Below are 19,961 nucleotides of genomic sequence, written 5' to 3' on the forward strand. Positions count from 1 at the left end.
ACCGCCGGGCCCGGCTGCTGGGGGGCGCGCCGGGCGGGATTCTTTAAAGAGACAGAAATACCACCCGGGCCGTGCACCTCGCCAGAGCGGCAGCCAGGAGAAACATTGCCGGAGGACAGGCTCAGTGACCACAGCCTGGACATCGGAACTGGACACAGGTGGACCTGGCTGTCCAGAGAGGGGGGCTCAGTGACCACAGGCTCTAGACACAGGCAGACCTAGCTGCCCAGAGAGGACAGGCTCAGTGACCACAGACTCTGGATACAGGCAGACCTGGGTTTCCAGAGAGGACAGGCTCAGTGAACACAGACTCCGGACACAGGCAGACCTGGGTGTCCAGAGAGGACAGGGCCAGTGACCACAGACTCTGCCCAGAGAGGACAGGCTGGGAGAAAAAGGTGACAGAGATGCACTGTGGGAAGTACAGGAAGGGAGGGAGTCGGCGATGTGTGCAGGTGGAGAGAGACGGGAGGGTTCTGGACTATAAACAGGAGGAAAGGAGGCTGCTGTGGATCTTGTTGCCATGGCGAGCGCTGCCGTGTGTGTGGGGGTGCAGAGAGGATGTGCAGGAAACAAGGTGCTTCCTGTTCCTGTGATTCACACCCCAGGGCCAGCGCCACTGCCCTGCACCGCTCAGGACCTGCAGTCCAGCACAGCGCCCTGGGCGTCATGGGCCTGCCCCTTTACTCTCCTGCCCCTTTCCTCTCCTCTCTTCTGCCCCTTTACTCTCCTGCCCCTTTACTCTCCTCTCTCCTGCCCCTTTACTCTCCTGCCCCTTTACTCTCCTCTCTCCTGCCCCTTTACTCTCCTGCCCCTTTACTCTCCTCTCTCCTGCCCCTTTACTCTCCTCTATCCTGCCCCTTTACTCTCCTGCCCCTTTACTCTCCTCTCTCCTGCCCCTTTACTCTCCTGCCCCTTTACTCTCCTCTCTCCTGCCCCTTTACTCTCCTGCCCCTTTACTCTCCTCTCTCCTGCCCCTATACTCTCCTCTCTCCTGCCCCTTTACTCTCCTGCCCCTTTACTCTCCTCTCTCCTGCCCCTATACTCTCCTCTCTCCTGCCCCTTTACTCTCCTGCCCCTTTACTCTCCTCTCTCCTGCCCCTTTACTCTCCTGCCCCTTTACTCTCCTCTCTCCTGCCCCTTTACTCTCCTGCCCCTTTACTCTCCTACCCCTTTACTCTCCTCTTTCCTTCCCCTTTACTCTACTCTCCCCTTTACTATCCACTCTCCTGCCCCTTCTCTCCTGTCCCTTTACTCTCCTGCCCCTCCACCCCACTCCACTGACTACTGTAAATGCAATTAAATAAAAACATGAATCCCGGACAGAGAGAGAAAAACCCAAATCCCCGTCAATAAAAACGCAAACCAGTCCGTGTGTTCTGACCCTCTTCGTTCCCCGTAGAGCCGTGTCCGTGCCGTACACCAGGCGCCACAGCAGGGCGGCGCCATTTCTTACTTGGCGCGGACTTCTGGGGAGACCGGAGCAGGCGAGTCATCGCGAAGTTATTGGAAAGGTGCTTGCAAGGCATGGCGCCTCACAACTTTCATAACACAAAGCTCATCCTTATCTAGACACCTTTTGTTGAAAAACTCTTCTTTACAATTACACGTATACCTCCTGAATTCCGTGAAAACATTTTAAAATATTACAGTTGACAGGCTACAGGTAAATTTAAACATTTAACAAAAACATTATAACGGTTTTTCGAGGGTTAAATCATCTACCCCCAACTGGGGCAACCCTCGTGCTGCCGGGGCGGCTCTTCTCGCGCCCAAATCACGCCCTCTGCTCAACGGTTTCTTCGCGTGCCAGCTTTCAAATGTCCTTCCCCTTTATTTAAAGTTAAAATTGTTTGGCGGTAAAATGAATCAACTTCAACATCTATAAAAAATATTTTTCAAAGACTGATACAATATTATCACAACAGTTATAATTGTTAGCGACAAGCGGCAGACGGGTTAGTGAGCGGTTAACTCTCCTCATGGCCTTTTCTTAATGTTAAGCCTTCGTGGCGCTATATCTAACGGTTTTCGATTTCTAATTATATAAAAGTATAATTAACGCCGCCCCCCAACACTCGTTCTAAAATTAATTAACAGCTTTGCAGCTACTATAGTTCTTTTAATTACGCGCTTTACAGTACATTTTATTGTGTAAAATAAACTGACTGACGAAAGGAGGAATTTGAAAATACCAATTCACCCAACCTTTTCTCTTCCCCTCAGGTAGGTGTAAATTAATCGACACTGGAGCTTTTAAGGTGTTTGCACAGCAGTCTCGTTTCTGTCTCGTTTAAGCTTAAGTCATTTATTTTTCTTAACCTGCTTATTAACGGACACATTGTTCCTCTACTGCACTGTATATATTATCTACGCTATACAGATAATAATAAAGGTGATGTTAGTTCCCTTTCGTAACAGGACAGTTCTCCTGTACTGGGACTGTAGCTCCTATTGTAACGGGACTGTTCTCCTGTACTGGGACTGTAGCTCCTATTGTAACAGACTGTTCTCCTGTACTGGAACTGTAGCTCCTATTGTAACGGGACTGTTCTCTGAACTGGGACAGCTGTCCCTTTTTTGGAAGGGGTTCTCTGGAAATGTAGGTAAGTCGATTTACAGTATTGTTCCTCGTTTACTTTCTCAGTGTGAAAATGCTCCCTCTAGCGGTCGCTGATCGCTATTGCTCGCTGCCGCCGGATGGGGAAACAGATGGGGACCAGACGAGCGGCTTTCTCCCTTTCGCAAAGTAAAATAACGTTTGTGATCAATCAGTTGTTTGCTTTGGCTGTTTAATTAGGTTGCTTTTTAGAACACCGTTATTCTAAAGAATATCATAACTATTTCTTGCTAGGTTCAATAAACCTGTTAAATATCACATCATCATCATCAAATCATTTTCCCACATGAACACGGGGAGAACATACAAACCCCTTTATTATATATTTTAAACAATAGTTATTGTGCTTATTGAATTAGCATACAACTTTGTTTCAAGGGTGGTGTTGTAGTTGACATTGCTGCCTCACTGTGCTGCAGCCCTGGGTTCAATTCTGGACCTTTGCTGCTATCTGTGTGGAGTTTGTATGTTCTCCCCATGTTTGTGTGGGTTTCCTCCAGGTGCTTCGCTTTCCTCCCACAGTCCAAAGACACACCTATAGGTTAAATGTCTTCTGGAAACATTGATCCTGTTGTGAGTGTGTATGTGCCTGTGGGGACACACACAGACAGTTTTGAGACACCAAGTAACACAACCAGCAAATCTTTGGGAGGAGGGAGGAAACTACAATACCTATAGAAGAGCTGCATTGACTCAAGGATAACATGCATACTCTGAACAGAAGGCACAAGAATCAAACTCATAACCCACCTCTGTGTTGCCATAGTGTGACTGCAGTGAAATGATGGGTTTCCATTTTAGGACAAGGGAAAGGGCTCAGATTAGGGTTTGTATGTGAGGGTTTGGGTGAGTTGTGGTGGCTCACAATGTGAAGCTCAGGCTCCTTCAAGGGAAATTCTGGATAAGCCTCCTATTAATTTACCTGCCAGGAATAATTTAAAATAGGGGATTCAGGGCTCCAAAAAAGGTCAACCAAGAAGGGTCAACCTGGAGCCTGGCCATTAGCTGTCTATGACTGGGTTACTCCATGTGATGACAACGCACTGTTAGGTTGAGTAACGCCAAAGGATTTCAAAGAGTTTTCCACATACAGGAGGGAACCCCCTTCATCATTCATGGAAGTGCAGCCACTGTGTTGTTTTCCCCTCAGAAAGTCAAGGACAGTGCGGCGTGGGCTTCAGACAGAGTTCAGTGCTTCTTCCCTTTTCCCAACTTGTCCCTGCATCCCACAGAGCACCACAGAGAACAAAACAGAATTCTGGGATAGGATTGGCGACCTGCCAAGGTGAGCACCAGACTGGACGTATCTCACTGATACTGTCACCTCTAACACACAGCTGTCCTGGACTCCTGACTGACCTCTCAGTCACACCCAGCTGTCCTGGACAACTGACTGACCTCTCAGTCACACAGATCGTTCTGGACACCTGACTGATATCTGAAATGCACACAGCTACACACAGCTTTTGCTCACTCAATTGAAAGCAGAGTCTCTGAATGCTGGAGGATCAACTAACCAGTGAGGTGTGAAATTTCCCACCTTATCCTGAGTTTTAAGCAGCTGTTACTTGATAAGGGGATCAGGGCAAGGAATACCCGTTGTCTCTTATGCCATCATGAGAGCCTGGGTGTGCAGGGGTGAGTTGAGGCCCCAGGAAGTGGAGACTCCCTGATGACTCCATGCACTGCCAGCTGTTTTGGGATCTGTATGGGATTTGCTCCCTCAGGAGATGGAGCTGATGCCTCCATCTTTCCTGTCTTTTCAGCTCCAGCTGGACAGAAGAGTATCAGGGGGCACCTGCAGCACTGGTGAGTTATCTTCGATCACATTGCGATCATCATGTTGTTTAGTCCAACTTTCCGCGAAGGTCATAACCTTTAATGGTTTCAATTATCTTCTTCTCTTTAGCTGAAAGTCCTGAATTTAAGTAAAAGTTTTTGTCTGCGCATTCAGTATTTTATCTTTTTGTAAAAGAAACAGTCATTGCAACATTGCCAAACATTGCCAATTCAGAGTACTAGATAGTTTCCCTTTCCCTTCCCATTTTGTAGGTAGGCAGCTCAGCTGTGCACAGGACACACCCAGTTCTGGAAAGGCATGCCCATACAAGGCAGCAGGAGGCGGGGCGGGAGAGACTGCCTGCCCCTTCTGAGCTGTATAAAAGGAGGAGGCGGGGATCAGGATGCAGGAGTGCCTCCAGTGACCGCAGGATGGTGGCAGTACTGCGTCACATTGAGGACCTGAAGAAAAGACAGAGTGTCATTGATGAGTGAGCCAGAAAGATGTTGCATGTCAAGGTGTCTGTGTGCGGTTGTGTCTCGGTACGTCACTGTGCCAGTGTGCTTTTGTTTCTGTTTGTCCAGTGTGTCTCTTTGGAATATGAATGAGCAAATACTGTAGATGGATAGAGAAGCAGCAAGACTGATCAACACTTCAATGCCTGTGTTGTGTCCCTGTGTTTGAGGTTGAAGAAGGAGAAGTGGGGAGGCACTCCCAGTATCTGCTACCCTGAAGGCATCTCTGGTCCTGGGGAAAGGGAGCTGGGAGAGACTGAGGATCCGGGCCTGGCACAGCCAAGCAGGGAATTAGGCACCACTGCATCCCAGCAGTTCAATGACACTCTCTTTTCCCCCACCCCGTCGCTTTCCAATCAGCAGGTAACAGTGTTCTGACAGTCTCATACTGATACACTAGTAGGTAAGGCCTGTTTGTTTTCACGTTTTGGATTTCTGCTGTACACATATATTCATAATAAAACACTACTTAACTATCCAATACACACAAGTGCAAAGCCATGTCAAACATGTTCTTCACCTTTTTCACATTGATAATGTAGCTGCCATGCAGTACAACTTGGAAACAAAATATTTTCAGATCATGTGAATGCTTAATAACCTCACCCTTTTATTCTAAAGGTTAAAACAGAGCATCTCTTATGCTGTGACTAAATTAAATGACTTAGGGTAATTAATCTGGGTCTACAGAACAAAGACAGGCTTCATTTACCAGTACTGCGGTCTGAAAGTCTCCTCTCATCTTTACAGACTTTCAAGGAGCTAGGATGAGTAATTGACAGTGTTTCTGATGACAGGGCCTGAGTGCTGTGTCTTAATCCCTCATGAGCTGGTTTAGGGGGTGGGGTCACGGAGAGGAGCTGTGATTGACATTTGGCAGTTCCTGACTGGGGCAGAAGGGTATCAAAAACCAAAATTTGATTCCAGATTTGTAAGGGAAAATCCCTAAATGTGGAGCCCTGTGAACATTAACTGAATGCCGAACAGAATGTCTTCAACATTACAGAAAATACAAGAAGAACTTTTGTTATAAGAACAGTCATTTAGCACGGAGTCGCTCACAGTGACACACTGCTGCTGTGGAGTCTCTACTTTCTGGCGTCTCATTCTAAGCAATAGAGCACCTGGAGTTACCAGAGGTTCGATAAGATTAGGGGTGACAGGGGACTCATGAGGAGCCAGGGTCAGAGACGGGGAACTTAAACCAGGAACATCCTGATAGAGCAAGACCTGGACATAATCACAGCAGAACATCCTATTGAATAAGAATGCCAAGGTGGAGAAACAAAACAGTGTGGCACAATGGTAAACACCCCTCCAACTGCAGAGTCCAGCCACCAGGAAATGGAAGCTTACGCTCTGACGCAAAGCATAGGTGAGCCAGTCAAGTTCATGGATTCATGTGCGATTCTCGCTATCTCTTGTTGTGCAGTTGCTGCTTGGAAGGGGCCTAGAAGAGCTGAGTCTGGCACCAGGGCAGGATCCCATGATGTCGTTCGTCATGGCAACAACAGACAGAAAGACAGGCAGGGCAGGGTTTCTCACAACACCCTCCCCCAAGGAGTTCTGGGGCTTTAGCTGCAGTGCTGAGGAGTAAAATAAACTGCCCCCTACTGCTGCCACATTGAAGCTCTGCAGTTTATTCTGCATCAAGCATTATGATACAAATGCCATCAGGTTTTCTAGGCTAGTAAATTCCAATTCTTTTAATGATGAAATTGCTGAAGGAATTGTGAGAGGGTGAGTGTTGCTCTAAAACAGAAACAAGGGAAAGTGTTCATTATAATAGAGCAGAGGTGTGGCTCTTCATTTATAGTGTCACTTCAACTTGTTGCCTTGGGGGTACGGAGACAAGCATTTCCTGTTCTTCTCTTAGCTATGAACAGCTCTTCGCCTGGGAAAAGGGTCTAATGAGCAATTCAGATTGAACTGGAACTGCACCCTCGTTTGCCACTGCCTACAGCGGCTGACAATATAAAGAGACTTGGAACACCGACGTCTGGAGCTGGAAACCACTTCTTTCATGAAAACGCTACTGTAGAGGAATTTGAAAAAAAAATACTGAAAAAGTATTCAACCAACTTTTAGAAAGTATTTGTAATGGTTTGAAATATTTGTTTTTTTTGTGACTTTATTTGAGTCTTTGTTAAAGTAGCTGTTTATCTTTTCTTATTTAAGAAGTAATCATCGACTTTCCCCAAAGAATAACATTGATCAGCTGTTAGTAAGATGTGACAGGGTGGAACAGGGTGAAAAGTTTTTCTCATTGTTTTATTTGTTTTTCATTGTAATAGTTTTCAGTAAACAGAGGCAGTTCCTGTCTGTTGGTGCTAACACTGCCGCTGATTTACACTTCTGTGATGTCATCTGTCTGGGGCTGCAGGGACAGTCGGAGCTGTCCTGGGTGTGCCACACAATGCTTTGTCATCCACTTGTGTTTTACCCCATACCTTAACCTTAACTCATTATTAACTTATTATCCAGAACTATAACCCATAATCGATTAAAACCTCACATGATGGTGACTTCCTGTATGACTGTTTTCTTCCTGCTGCCCCAGAGGAAACGTGCCCTTTGCACACTGTGATTGGTGCTTGGGTCAAAGGCTTTTTTTAACTGACTGTCTTAAGGATTAAATGCTTAAACATTGGTTCATGGCAAGTGACATACTGACTTGTGAATACTGTATATTTTCACTTTGTCACCTGTTCTGTGAGTTTCTGTAAAATAAATTTTACAGGAGGAGTAACTTGCTGTGTGTCTAATTTGTATCTTTTTCTCTGTCATTAGAGGGTAACCAGTTTAGCACAGTCAGGATCCTGTGTCTCTGTGATTCTGGAATCTGGGGCCTGTTTAGACACTCAACACATCAAGCACTACTAATCAGGATCTCAGCACCAGTCTTAAATATGCTGTGTTTCTTATTTCCAGGCTGCTTTTAAACTTGGCGGACCCATTCAAACACCTCTGTGGTGAAGACTGGGTGCTGTGGAGCAATGAGACTGGGCCATGAGCAAAGACAGAGGACACCAGGGGGCGCTGCCTCAGTTCTGTGTGGCTACCATTGTGTCTAAGTATGGAAGGACGAGCTGCACAGCGCTGCTCAGTGTCCGCACTGCTGCTGCTCCTGGGAGCTGATCTAAGGCTGACCTTGAGCATCTGCTGGACTCTGGCTGTCCAGGAGCAGAGCCACCCCTGGAACAGTCCAGCTCACTCTGTAAGAGCCCTGTGAATGGCCTGTCCCAGTTGTGGGAGTGGCTCCCTCTAGTGGTTCAGCTGACACCGCTTGTCTTGTTTTTTTCTTGTTCAGTTTCTGAGTTTTCATTATTATTCTTATCTTATCTTCCTCTACTCCTGCCACTCTGCTTCATGCTCCCCCTAAAAATCCCACTCCTTCTTCCCCTTTCTCACTGCTCTCCTTCACTCCTCTTCCTCATTCCTCTCTCTTCCACACAGCACTCCTTCACTCCTCTTCCTCATTCCTCTCCCTCACAGCTCTCCTTCTCTCCTCTTCCTCGCTGCTCTCTTTCTCCCCTCTCTCCTTCACTCCTCTGCCGTCTCTTCACTCCTCTCCCCCTCCCTGTGCGGTGACATCAGTGAGCTGTTCAAGATGTCTGACGGTCTGAAAGCGGAAGGTGAGCTGGGAGCCTGTCTTTCTCTCTGTCGGCTCTGGGCTTTAGTAAAAACCTGTTTCTCGTTTAGCTTGACTCTGCTCCGCGGAGGGCAGGGGGTGTGGGGCTGTTGAAGGGTGCGATAGGGGCTGTGTTTGCTGATGGGGATCATTTCAAATAGACAAATGTAGGTGCAGACCCATTAGCTGAACGTATGTAAATACAACATGGTAACACGAACCAGGCACAAGCCTCCCTGTACCTTTTATAGGCTAGACACGAACACGCTAGATCTGGGTAAAACGCAGCAGGTGCGGCTGAGCTTGCCTGTCTTCCCGGGCAGATGCTGTTTGCGTCTCTGCGTTGGGAGCGCCGTGGTCATTAAGATGGTTTCTGCGGTTTGTAGGAAAAGCGGCGGACGCTGCGCTCCCCTCTGCGCCGGCGATTGGGGGGCTCCGGATCGGTGGCCACCGCTCACTCGACACCCGGGATCAGGCCCATGATCAGTCGCAACACTCCCACCGCCTCCCTGCGAATACGTCCTGTTACCGGCTGCTGCTGGCTTTTTTACGTTAAAATTAATTTGGTAATTTCTCTGTCAAGAGTCGTATGGTTTCTCCCACGGCTCATTTTTAAAGTTCGCGTTTGTCTTACGTGACTTCTGTTTCAGTCCCATGAATATTGACGATATGCTGAGATCGAGACCATTTACGAATAAACAAGATAGATAAATAGTAGATCTAAATTCCTGGCTAGTCGTTACTGTGTTTGTTATCATGTCAGAGAAAAGAATAATTAAAATATTGTCCGGGTAGCGTTAGGTCTCTAAGAAACACCTGCAGAACTGCTGTGTTCTTGTTGAGTGATTATAAACAACGATTACCGATATGACCACCGCTATCACCACGATTGTTCATCATTTAATTGTGACAATTTGACTTGAGAGACTCGGTGAGCAGTGATGCCAACAGGACGGATTCGGATAGACCAACGCTGGGGATCTGTCGATAAAAAGTTATTTAATTATTAATGATAAGCTCCTGCGGATTGTTGACCACATCAGAAAAATATTGTATGAGATGAGATGCCGATTGTGGGATTGATGCAGTTGGGGTGGTGTGATCTTGTATACTGAAATGGAGGGATCTCTTCGTGTGGGATACCTGATGGTTCCCCTGTGTTTTGTACTCCACTGTTGTATTTCAGTGGGTTTGTGAATTCACACTTAACAGCATTGAGATTATGTCAGACACGAAATCTGATGCATTTAAAGACAATAATTGAACCAGAAGCTAATTTTCATCGCCAGTTCCGCCAGGCATGCATCAATGTCCATATAATAAAGAATCAAATCAAATTCATCCTGTAATTAAGTTATAAATCATTACAGTAATGACCAGCTTCCCGCCTTGTGCCCTGTGACTGGTTAGTGACCTGGGGAAGAAACTGTTAGTGAACCTGGGTGGAAAGACCATTGTGATTAACACATCTCAAAGCATCCCCCTTCTCAGTTTTAATAGTGCAGAGCTCAGGCTGTGAGCGACTGGTTAGGGATCTGGTTCCAGAAGAACACAGGTCGTTCTGTTGCATGCGGTGGAGAAGGATATGTGAACACTATGCAAGCATGGAAGTCATTGAACTTTATATACATGGTCATGTGTTTTCCACAGGCCCCCAGCGTCCAAAGCCAGTAAAGTTGCTTCATCTGAGTCCCGGCAGCAGTGAGCAGTAAAGGTTAGAGATCTGGAGTCATAATTAGTGGCGAGTGGTTGTGGGTTCAGATCCCAGAGAAGCACAGCTCTTGTACTCTTGGGCACAGTATTTCGCCTTTTGTGTTACCAGCTGTAAGTTTTAATATGGATTGTGAACCCCAGGGTTGAGTGTGTCCTGAGCCCTCACTGTGTCCCTCAGACTGTGACAGGGTGAACCCCAGGGGTGTATCTATGCAGAGACCTCATTGTGTCTCATTGTGAACATATCCTCAATGTGGGCTGTTTGCCGCTGTCTGGGTGGACTGGGATGTACAGTTTCAGCAGTGCCCCCTGCTGTGTTGAGACAGTGCAGTTCTAATGCTTCTGGGACTCCAGGCTTATCTGGGTGCGTCTCTGTCAAATCTGTGAGGAGGACAAGGGTGTTGCAGAGGTTTGGCTGCTTTTTTCTGACGTTAAATCTGTTGGAGAAATGCCTTTCTAAAGGTTTCTGAAATACTATATTTAATTTTAATTTAACATTACTTTATTAACCCTTTACAATTTCTTGGATTAGGAATTATCTTTTCGCATACCCCAGCTTACTCTCCATGAGACACACAGACACATAGACAGGGAGAGAGCCTGGGGTCAGAGCACAGGGTCAGCCATTGTACAGCGCCCCTGGAGCAATTGGTGTTAAGGGCCTTACTCAGGAGCCCAACAGAGTAGGATTCCTCTGCCGGCTGTGGGATTTGAACCGGCAACCTTCCAGCCGCAGATCCTTAACCACAGAGCCACCGCTCCGCCCCAGATATTACAAGTGTTGCCGCTGTGCACACCTCCCTCTGGCCTGCACTCAGATGTGTAGCTTTGCATTGCAAATGTCCTGGATATTGAGTTCGTGCCGTGTTTTCGTGGAGCTTGGTTGTTTGTGGTCAGTCCCTGACATGAACTCCTTCACGTGACTATCACAGGAGGGAAATCCAGCTAGCTCTTTTATCTCTGTGTTTTACACATATGACCCTTACTGAAAAAAATTGAAAGGATATTTGCAAAGTTGTTAAAGAATGTGTTTTTGCTTGGGGACCTCCACTTGGCAGCATCTGATCCACACCAGGTTTTGTGCCGCAGTTTGATACACTGCAGGTTTTATCAGCTGCTGGAGGCTCATAAAAAACGGTACTGGTGAAGAATCAGGAGAGCCAACACTGTGTTATTTGAACTCACTTCACACTTTTATCTCAGCTTGTTGAAGCACAGTTAGCTAGGTGTCATCAGGAGTTGGTTGGGCTTGAGTTTTTTCTCTTTTCTACTTGCTTTGCCCCCTCCCCTCTCCCCTTGTAGGACCCTCTGTCTGCCTCCATCTTTACCCTTTTCCTCCCTTCCTCTTCACCTCTTTCCCATCATCCATCCTCCCTAGCCTCTCGTTTCCTGATCCGTCTCCGTCTCGGTTCCTCTGCTTTCATTCCTGCATTGCTCTGGCGGAGGAGGACGTGGGAGGGAGTGCAGTCACGTTCGCTGCCCTGGCTGTTTCTAGGCAACAGCGCAGACGAGGGGGAGAGAGAAATTGATTAACTCTTTAGGACTGGACTTGTTGCAGTTTGTGTGGTACCAGGTCGATCGGACTCTGACCTACTCCCTGAATGAAGCTGGCTGAAATCAAGGCGTAAATAGATGCAGAGTTTCCCGCAGGAAAAGGCTCAGGCCAGGTGGAAGTCTCCTGCAATTGACATAACATTAATGTTAATCCCCCACCTAGCTATCTAACAGCTAGATGACAGTACTAGCTTGCAAACTGTATATTGTAACTATATAATATTATCCTGAACAAGACGTTATTTGACTGCAGCAAGTCTGATTATATACGATTCATCAAAGCTGTAGGCTACCTTGATGCTGCCTGAGGAAGAGCTTTGTGCTTGACATGCTTTTCTGATTCTGACTGCACTGTGCCATCATTGTGTTCTTTTTGCTATTGAGCATTAAGCTTTTTGCTATCTGTTCATTATTTTGCGCTCATTGAGACAATACGATATGTATTCACTTTGACAATTGTCATCCACTCAGTTTATTATTTTATAGAAATGATGTTTCTCATCAATTTTCACTAGAGACAAAGGGGCACCGTATTTGTCTGTGACCCGATGACTCAGCTGTGAGGAAATCCTGCAGTTTTTTTCCTATGTCAATTACTAAGTTAGCTCTCAAGGGTCCAAAACCCTAATGCGTGAGGTTTTCTGTTGAAAATGGCAATTGTTTACTGTTTGTATTGATGGTTTATTTTATCCACGTACAAAAACACATTGAGTAATTAACTGAATCACAAATAATTCTGCAACAATGTCACAATTTTACATTCATTATTTAATTTTTTTATCAACCTAAACTTAATGCAAATTTGTATGCATGAAAGCTGTGCGATTACGCACCATTGAAGCGGCTGGCTGTCATATGATTTTGCGGTGTATTACTATGAAACAGTATTTCAATATGGAATCTTGTATACATGTCATTGGCATTCATGCAGCTAGGCAACCAAACTATGAAATATGTCTGTGAATGACAGAAAGTCTTTCTGACATATGACATATGTCTAAATGACAGAAAGATCCAGGTGTGTCCAGAGGGTGTTGATGATGTACAGTATCTGTGAGTGAGTGTTGTCTCTGACAGTGAGATCAGGTGTGTCCAGAGTTGATGACGTATCTGTGAGTGAGCGTTTGTCTTTGACAGTGAGATCAGGTGTGTCCAGAGAGGGTGTTGATGACGTATCTGTGAGTGAGTGTTGTCTCAGACAGTGAGTTTAGGTGTGTCCAGAGGGGTGTTGATGACGTATCTGTGAGTGAGTGTTGTCTCTGACAGTGAGATCAGGTGTGTCCAGAGGGGTGTTGATGACGTATCTGTGAGTGAGCGTTTGTCTCTGACAGTGAGATCAGGTGTGTCCAGAGAGGGTGTTGATGACGTATCTGTGAGTGAGTGTTGTCTCAGACAGTGAGTTTAGGTGTGTCCAGAGGGGTGTTGATGACGTATCTGTGAGTGAGCGTTTGTCTCTGACAGTGAGATCAGGTGTGTCCAGAGGGGTGTTGATGACGTATCTGTGAGTGAGCGTTTGTCTCTGACAGTGAGATCAGGTGTGTCCAGAGGGGTGTTGATGACGTATCTGTGAGTGAGCGTTTGTCTCTGACAGTGAGATCAGGTGTGTCCAGAGGGGTGTTGATGACGTATCTGTGAGTGAGCGTTTGTCTCTGACAGTGAGATCAGGTGTGTCCAGAGGGGTGTTGATGACGTATCTGTGAGTGAGCGTTTGTCTCTGACAGTGAGATCAGGTGTGTCCAGAGAGGGTGTTGATGACGTATCTGTGAGTGAGTGTTGTCTCTGACAGTGAGATCAGATGTATCTGTCAGTGTTGAAATTGTCTGTTTTTGATGATGTCATCTGTGTTCCCCCTCTTGCAGTGTTAGTGGTGCAGCCCAGGGTTCCCTGGCTGGTGTGAGCGCCCCCTGGCTGGTGGAGCTCTGCCCCGAGTCACCACTGCAGCTTCAACATGAACAACAAGGAGGCGTCAACAGAGCCTGGTGAGGGACTCCACAACACTAATACACACCACAGATACACAGCACTGACACACAACTGTACAACACTGGAGAGGTACACATGCAGACATCCAGCTTTACAACAGTTATGCGAGTCCAGGTACACAGCAGGGACAAAACTGTTCAGCAGTGAAATTCAGCACTGATGTTACTCCTGTGTGTGTGACCAGAGAGGAACAGCCACATGAAGGTGTTTCTGCCCAACAAGCTGCTGGAGTGTCTGCCCAGGAGTGTGGCCTTGCCCAAGGAGAGACTGCGCTGGAACACCAACGAGGTGAGACACGAGGTGGGAGAGATGGAGAAAGAGGGATGGGAGGGATGAGGAGAGAGAGGAAGAGAAGAATAGGAGAAATGAGGAGACAAAGATGGAAGAAGTGAGGTGAGAGATGAAGAAAAGGAAGGGAGAGAAGAATGAGGAAAACGACAGGTGGGGGAACATGGCCAGAACCTGCTCGTGACATGATTGTTCTTTCTCTTCTTAAATTGATTTCCAGGAAATCGCTTCCTACCTGCTATCGTTCGACAAGCATGAGGAGTGGTTGTCCTGCTCCCTGAAGACCAGGTATGTCTCGCTGCATGGATGAGGTGATGAGTATAAGTACTGCCATCTTCAAAAAATGAGCTGTTTGCTATTTAATAGTAATTAATTCTCAGTTCTCATTCTCAATTCTCAGTTAATATCTGCCCTTTACCTGTTTTTTCTCTCAATCTCTCTGTCCCTCTGTCTCCCTATTGCTCTCTTCCTCCTCTTTGTCTCTACCTTTCCCTCCCCCTGTGCGTCTCCCTCCCTTTCCTCTCCCGCTCTCTCCCAGGCCTCCGAATGGTTCCATCATCCTGTACAACAGGAAGAAGGTGAAGTACAGGAAGGATGGCTACTGCTGGAAGAAGAGGAAAGACGGCAAGACGACCAGAGAGGATCATATGAAGTTGAAGGTGCAGGGTATGGAGGTGAGCGCGCCAATACCACAGACGTAGTAGCACCACCACCAGTGTCCTTGAGAGAGTCCTATGCCCACTGGTGTTCACCAGAGGAAATCTGTTCTGGCTCCCATACCTGTATCAGAAAGAGCTTCCATGCCCTAGGCTAGCTGTTGACCTGCTGCCCATCTCTCTCTCCACAGTGTCTCTATGGTTGCTATGTCCATTCCTCCATCGTCCCAACATTCCACAGGAGGTGCTACTCACTGCTGCAGGTGGGACTTCCTGTCTCGATCTTGTGTCACTTCCTGAAGCACAGCTTAGCTTTCAGTATAGGGACGCACATCAGTGGTGTGTCTCAGTATATGAGCTGTAATCCTGTGTTTTCTGTCATGTTTTTCCTGTGTGTGGCGTTTTAGCTCTCAAGTCCCTGTGTTGTGCTCTGTGGAAACAGGTCCAGACCCTCTTTAATCCTGTGTCTCCCTGTGAAGGAAAATCCTGCAGGCATTTGGCAGCAGAATCTTTCCTGCTTACTGTCAGAATTCCACAAGGAATTTCCCTGTAATTCCTTCAGGAATCCTGTCACATAGAAATGCATACTTTTAGAACAGTCCTAAAGGGAATGTGTATAAAACAGGTTTGTGTCTGTGTTGTAAAAGATGTCTGTTTCCTGTAGAATATATTTCTGTGTCCTACAGGATACCTGTTTGTGTTGTAGTGCGCCTCAGTCTCACCTGCCAGTTCTGTTCCGATCCAGAACCCGGATATCGTCCTGGTGCACTACCTGAATGTGCCGTCAGCGGAGGACTGTGGGAAGGCGTGCAGCCCGGCGCTGTGCTCTGTCACCAGCGACCGCCGTGAGTGGCTGCGCTGGACGCGTGATGAGTTGATTGGTCAGCTCAAGCCCATGTGTGAGTGGCCTCCCCTGCTTACTGCTTGTCAAAACCCTGGTTAACCACAGGGGGGCGCTGAGATACAGTAACCTGAAGATACCTGCCCAGCACCGGTTGTCCTACAACAGTGACAGAAGAAGTCAGTGGGTTTCTCCCTCTCTCCTGTCTCAGTTCACAGTGTCAAGTGGACCTGCAGCAACAGTAACAGCTCCTCTGACCTCTCCATCGAGCAGCTGGTGCAGCACGTCCTGGACAGCCAGCAGGCCAAGCCGCAGCCGCGCACACACAGCTGCCTCTGCAGCAGCGGCCTGGGTAAGCGCCGCACCAGACGAGTGTGGGAACAGAGGGGCGAAGGGGCAGAGAAAGCTCATGTCTAACTCCGGTTCTGTTTTTCTCTCCTTCCTCCTTCTGTCTTCCCCTTCCCCATCTCACTCTCTCTCTCAACCCTCTCTCTCCTTTCTATTTCGTCACTCTCTCTCACCCCTGTCACTCTTCCTCATGCCCTTTCACCCCTCACTCTCTCTCACCCCTGTCACTCTTCCTCATGCCCTTTCACCCCTCACTCTCTCTCACCCCTGTCACTCTTCCTCACGCCCTTTCACCCCTCACTCTCTCTCACCCCTGTCACTCTTCCTCATGCCCTTTCACCCCTCACTCTCTCTCACCCCTGTCACTCTTCGTCATGCCCTTTCACCCCTCACTCTCTCTCACCCCTGTCACTCTTCCTCACGCCCTTTCACCCCTCACTCTCTCTCACCCCTGTCACTCTTCCTCATGCCCTTTCACCCCTCACTCTCTCTCACCCCTGTCACTCTTCGTCATGCCCTTTCACCCCTCACTCTCTCTCACCCCTGTCACTCTTCCTCACGCCCTTTCACCCTCACTCTCTCTCACCCCTGTCACTCTTCCTCATGCCCTTTCACCCCTCACTCTCTCTCACCCCTGTCACTCTTCGTCATGCTCTTTCACCCCTCACTCTCTCTCACCCCTGTCACTCTTCCTCATGCCCTTTCACCCCTCACTCTCTCTCACCCCTGTCACTCTTCCTCATGCCCTTTCACCCCTCACTCTCTCTCACCCCTGTCACTCTTCCTCATGCCCTTTCACCCCTCACTCTCTCTCACCCCTGTCACTCTTCCTCACGCCCTTTCACCCCTCACTCTCTCTCACCCCTGTCACTCTTCCTCACGCCCTTTCACACCTCACTCTCTCTCACCCCTGTCACTCTTCCTCATGCCCTTTCACCCCTCCCTCTCACACCCCTGTCACTCTTCCTCACGCCCTTTCACCCCTGACTCTCTCTCACCCCTGTCACTCTTCCTCACGCCCTTTCACCCCTCACTCTCTCTCACCCCTGTCACTCTTCCTCATGCCCTTTCACCCCTCACTCTCACACCCCTGTCACTCTTCCTCATGCCCTTTCACCCCTCACTCTCTCTCACCCCTGTCACTCTTCCTCATGCCCTTTCACCCCTCACTCTCACACCCCTGTCACTCTTCCTCACGCCCTTTCACCCCTCACTCTCTCTCACCCCTGTCACTCTTCCTCATGCCCTGTCACCCCTCACTCTCTCTCACCCCTGTCACTCTTCCTCATGCCCTTTCACCCCTCCCTCTCACACCCCTGTCACTCTTCCTCACGCCCTTTCACCCCTCACTCTCTCTCACCCCTGTCACTCTTCCTCACGCCCTTTCACCCCTCACTCTCTCTCACCCCTGTCACTCTTCCTCACGCCCTTTCACCCCTCACTCTCTCTCACCCTGTCACTCTTTGTCATGCCCTTTCACCCCTCACTCTCTCTCACCCCTGTCACTCTTCCTCATGCCCTTTCACCCCTCACTCTCTCTCACCCCTGTCACTCTTCCTCACGCCCTTTCACCCCTCACTCTCTCTCACCCCTGTCACTCTTCCTCACCCCCTTTCACCCCTCACTCTCACACCCCTGTCACTCTTCCTCACGCCCTTTCACCCCTCACTCTCTCACCCCTGTCACTCTTCCTCACGCCCTTTCACCCCTCACTCTCTCTCACCCTGTCACTCCTTCCTCACGCCTTTCACCCCTCACTCTCTCACCCTGTCACACTTCCTCACCCCTTCACCCTCACTCTCTCTCCCCCTGTCACTCTTCCTCACGCCCTTTCACCCCTCACTCTCTCTCACCCCTGTCACTCTTCCTCATGCCCTGTCACCCCTCACTCTCTCTCACCCCTGTCACTCTTCCTCATGCCCTTTCACCCCTCACTCTCTCTCACCCCTGTCACTCTTCCTCATGCCCTTTCACCCCTCACTCTCTCTCACCCCTGTCACTCTTCCTCATGCCCTTTCACCCCTCACTCTCTCTCACCCTGTCACTCTTCCTCATGCCCTTTCACCCCTCACTCTCTCTCACTCCTGTCACTCTTCCTCATGCCCTTTCACCCCTCACTCTCACACCCCAGCCTCCACAGGGGCCAACATTCCCCACAGGTGTAACAGCACCAAGCACCGCATCATCTCCCCGAAGCTGCCCCCGCGCCCCTCCCCTACCCCGCCCTGACGGAGGTGCAGAACCTGGCCGGGGGTGACGGCGGGGGCGAGTCGGGGGGCGGAGGCCCTGACAGGAAGACGGTGACCCCCAGCCTCATTCCCCAGCAACAGCAGCAACAGCCGCAGCAGCAGCAGACATCAGGGGCAACTCAGGGGTGCCGGGAGGTTCCCCAGTCCCGGTCAGCCAATCTCCTTCCTCGGCGGGTAGCCCCCAGCAGCGCTGCTCGCCCTTGGCCCCCAGCAACGGTTTCTATGGCAACCAGCGTGGCCTGGCGACAGTGACGCTGCCTCAGAATGCGGTGATTGTCATGGCGACGCCCATTGGGTCCGGAAGGGGAGGGCCCAGGGGCGATGGGAGGGCCTCCCGAAGCAGGAGAATGGCACCAGCACGGCGGCACGCCTGTCCCCGGCCCTCGCTGCCGTCACGCACTCCAGCCGCCTCCTCCTGTCCCCATCGCTCAGCCCTCAAGCGCCTCACCCCCGGCCGAGCCTGCCCCCACTCCCAGCACCCTCGCTCCCCTCCCGGCACCCCGACAGCCGCCGCACACGTCCGGCTGACCAGCACCCCCAGCTCCACCGCCGCTGCCCCAAATACCAGCACTCAGGCCTCCCCCACCCCCGGCGTCGCGACCCTCAGCTTGACCCTGCTGCCCAGCCCCCTGATAGGAGGCCTGGTGCTGACGGACAGGCTAGTCTCAGGGGCAGAGTCGCTGATCCTGCCCTCCCACTCCTCCTCCTCCTCCTCCACCTCCTCCTCCTCCTCGTCATCCTCATCCTCGTCCACTTCCTGCACCCTCCTGCCTTCGACCCCGACTCCTTCCTCAACAGCCCCAAGCGAGGACAGACCTACGGGGGCACAGCCGCCTCCCGAGACTTGCTGTCCCTCTCCCTCTCGGTCCCTTCCAGTTTCACTCCTCCGTCCTCGTCCCTGTCCCCTGTCTCCCCCTCTGCCTCCTCCTGTTCCGCTCCCTCGCGCTCGCCCTCTCGCCGGCCTCCCCCTCCAGCTCTCCCTCCTCCCTCTCCTCCCTCTCCTCCTCCTCCTCTTCCTCAGCTGCGGAGCACGATGACGAGACTGGGAAGGGCAGGGAGGGCGAGGCAGGAAGAGAGCCCCAGTTCCCAGACGCGGGCGCCCCGCCCTCTTCTCTCTGCTCCACCTCTCTCACGCCCGTCTCTCTCCCCTCTCGCTGTCACTCTCCCCGGACGGCCAGCCAGTCTCCACGCTGACCGCCCCACCCCTCCTGCCCCTGTCCCTGGGGCTGGCGGGGGCAGAGAGCCAGGGACCGGGGACCAGCAGTGAGGGAGACGTCCCGCTCCCGTGATCGTGGTCCCCACGGCAACAGGAGCGAGCCGTCCCTGGCAGACCCGCCCCGCCCCTCCCAGAATCCCTCGCCGGAGGAGCGGCCCTGCTCAGGACCAGCGGCCTCCATCCGAACTGCTGCTCCTGCAGCCCAAAGGCAGCCTGTTCTTCCTGCAGGACGAGTGCAGCTCCAGCTCGCCGGGCGCGGGGCTGCAGGGGGACAGCGCCCCCGAGGGTGGCATCCAGGTCAAGGAGGAGCAGGGGTCCCCCTTCTCGCCCGCGGTCTTGAGGTACGAGGGGGAGGAGACCCCATGGACACTACGGGCGACGAGGGCAAGCAGGAGGAGGGGCAGGGAGACACTGAGTAGAGACTTGAGAGCGGAGAGGGAACCGGAGAGGACAGAGGCAGAGAGCATAACAGCAGAACCTCCCAGCGAGGATACAGAGCTGTATACCATGATCCAGAAGAACCTGGGGCCCGGTGCCGGCTTTGGCGGTGCTGGCAGCGCAGGAAAT

General features: G+C 50.2%; 1 protein-coding gene across 1 annotated transcript in view; it reads left to right on the forward strand.

Annotated features, from left to right (window-relative positions):
• The first annotated feature begins 1,335 nt into the window (after window positions 1–1,335).
• camta2 (calmodulin binding transcription activator 2) overlaps window positions 1,336–19,961 on the forward strand; it is a 45,520-nt gene continuing 26,894 nt past the window's right edge. The window contains 21 exon segments of the mRNA XM_069187650.1: window positions 1,336–1,514; window positions 2,648–2,749; window positions 3,771–3,905; window positions 4,387–4,429; window positions 4,673–4,890; window positions 5,086–5,278; window positions 6,348–7,319; window positions 7,847–8,132; window positions 13,673–13,792; window positions 13,981–14,084; window positions 14,305–14,372; window positions 14,623–14,758; window positions 14,932–15,003; window positions 15,486–15,639; window positions 15,793–15,933; window positions 18,061–18,156; window positions 18,254–18,872; window positions 18,874–18,913; window positions 18,915–19,097; window positions 19,100–19,359; window positions 19,529–19,778. Coding sequence (XP_069043751.1) covers window positions 13,762–13,792; window positions 13,981–14,084; window positions 14,305–14,372; window positions 14,623–14,758; window positions 14,932–15,003; window positions 15,486–15,639; window positions 15,793–15,933; window positions 18,061–18,156; window positions 18,254–18,872; window positions 18,874–18,913; window positions 18,915–19,097; window positions 19,100–19,359; window positions 19,529–19,778 — 2,154 coding nt within the window. The 5' untranslated portion in view covers window positions 1,336–1,514; window positions 2,648–2,749; window positions 3,771–3,905; ... (4 more) ...; window positions 7,847–8,132; window positions 13,673–13,761.

Source organism: Lepisosteus oculatus, chromosome 3 (genome assembly GCF_040954835.1).
Source record: "Lepisosteus oculatus isolate fLepOcu1 chromosome 3, fLepOcu1.hap2, whole genome shotgun sequence".
NCBI lineage: Eukaryota > Metazoa > Chordata > Actinopteri > Semionotiformes > Lepisosteidae > Lepisosteus > Lepisosteus oculatus.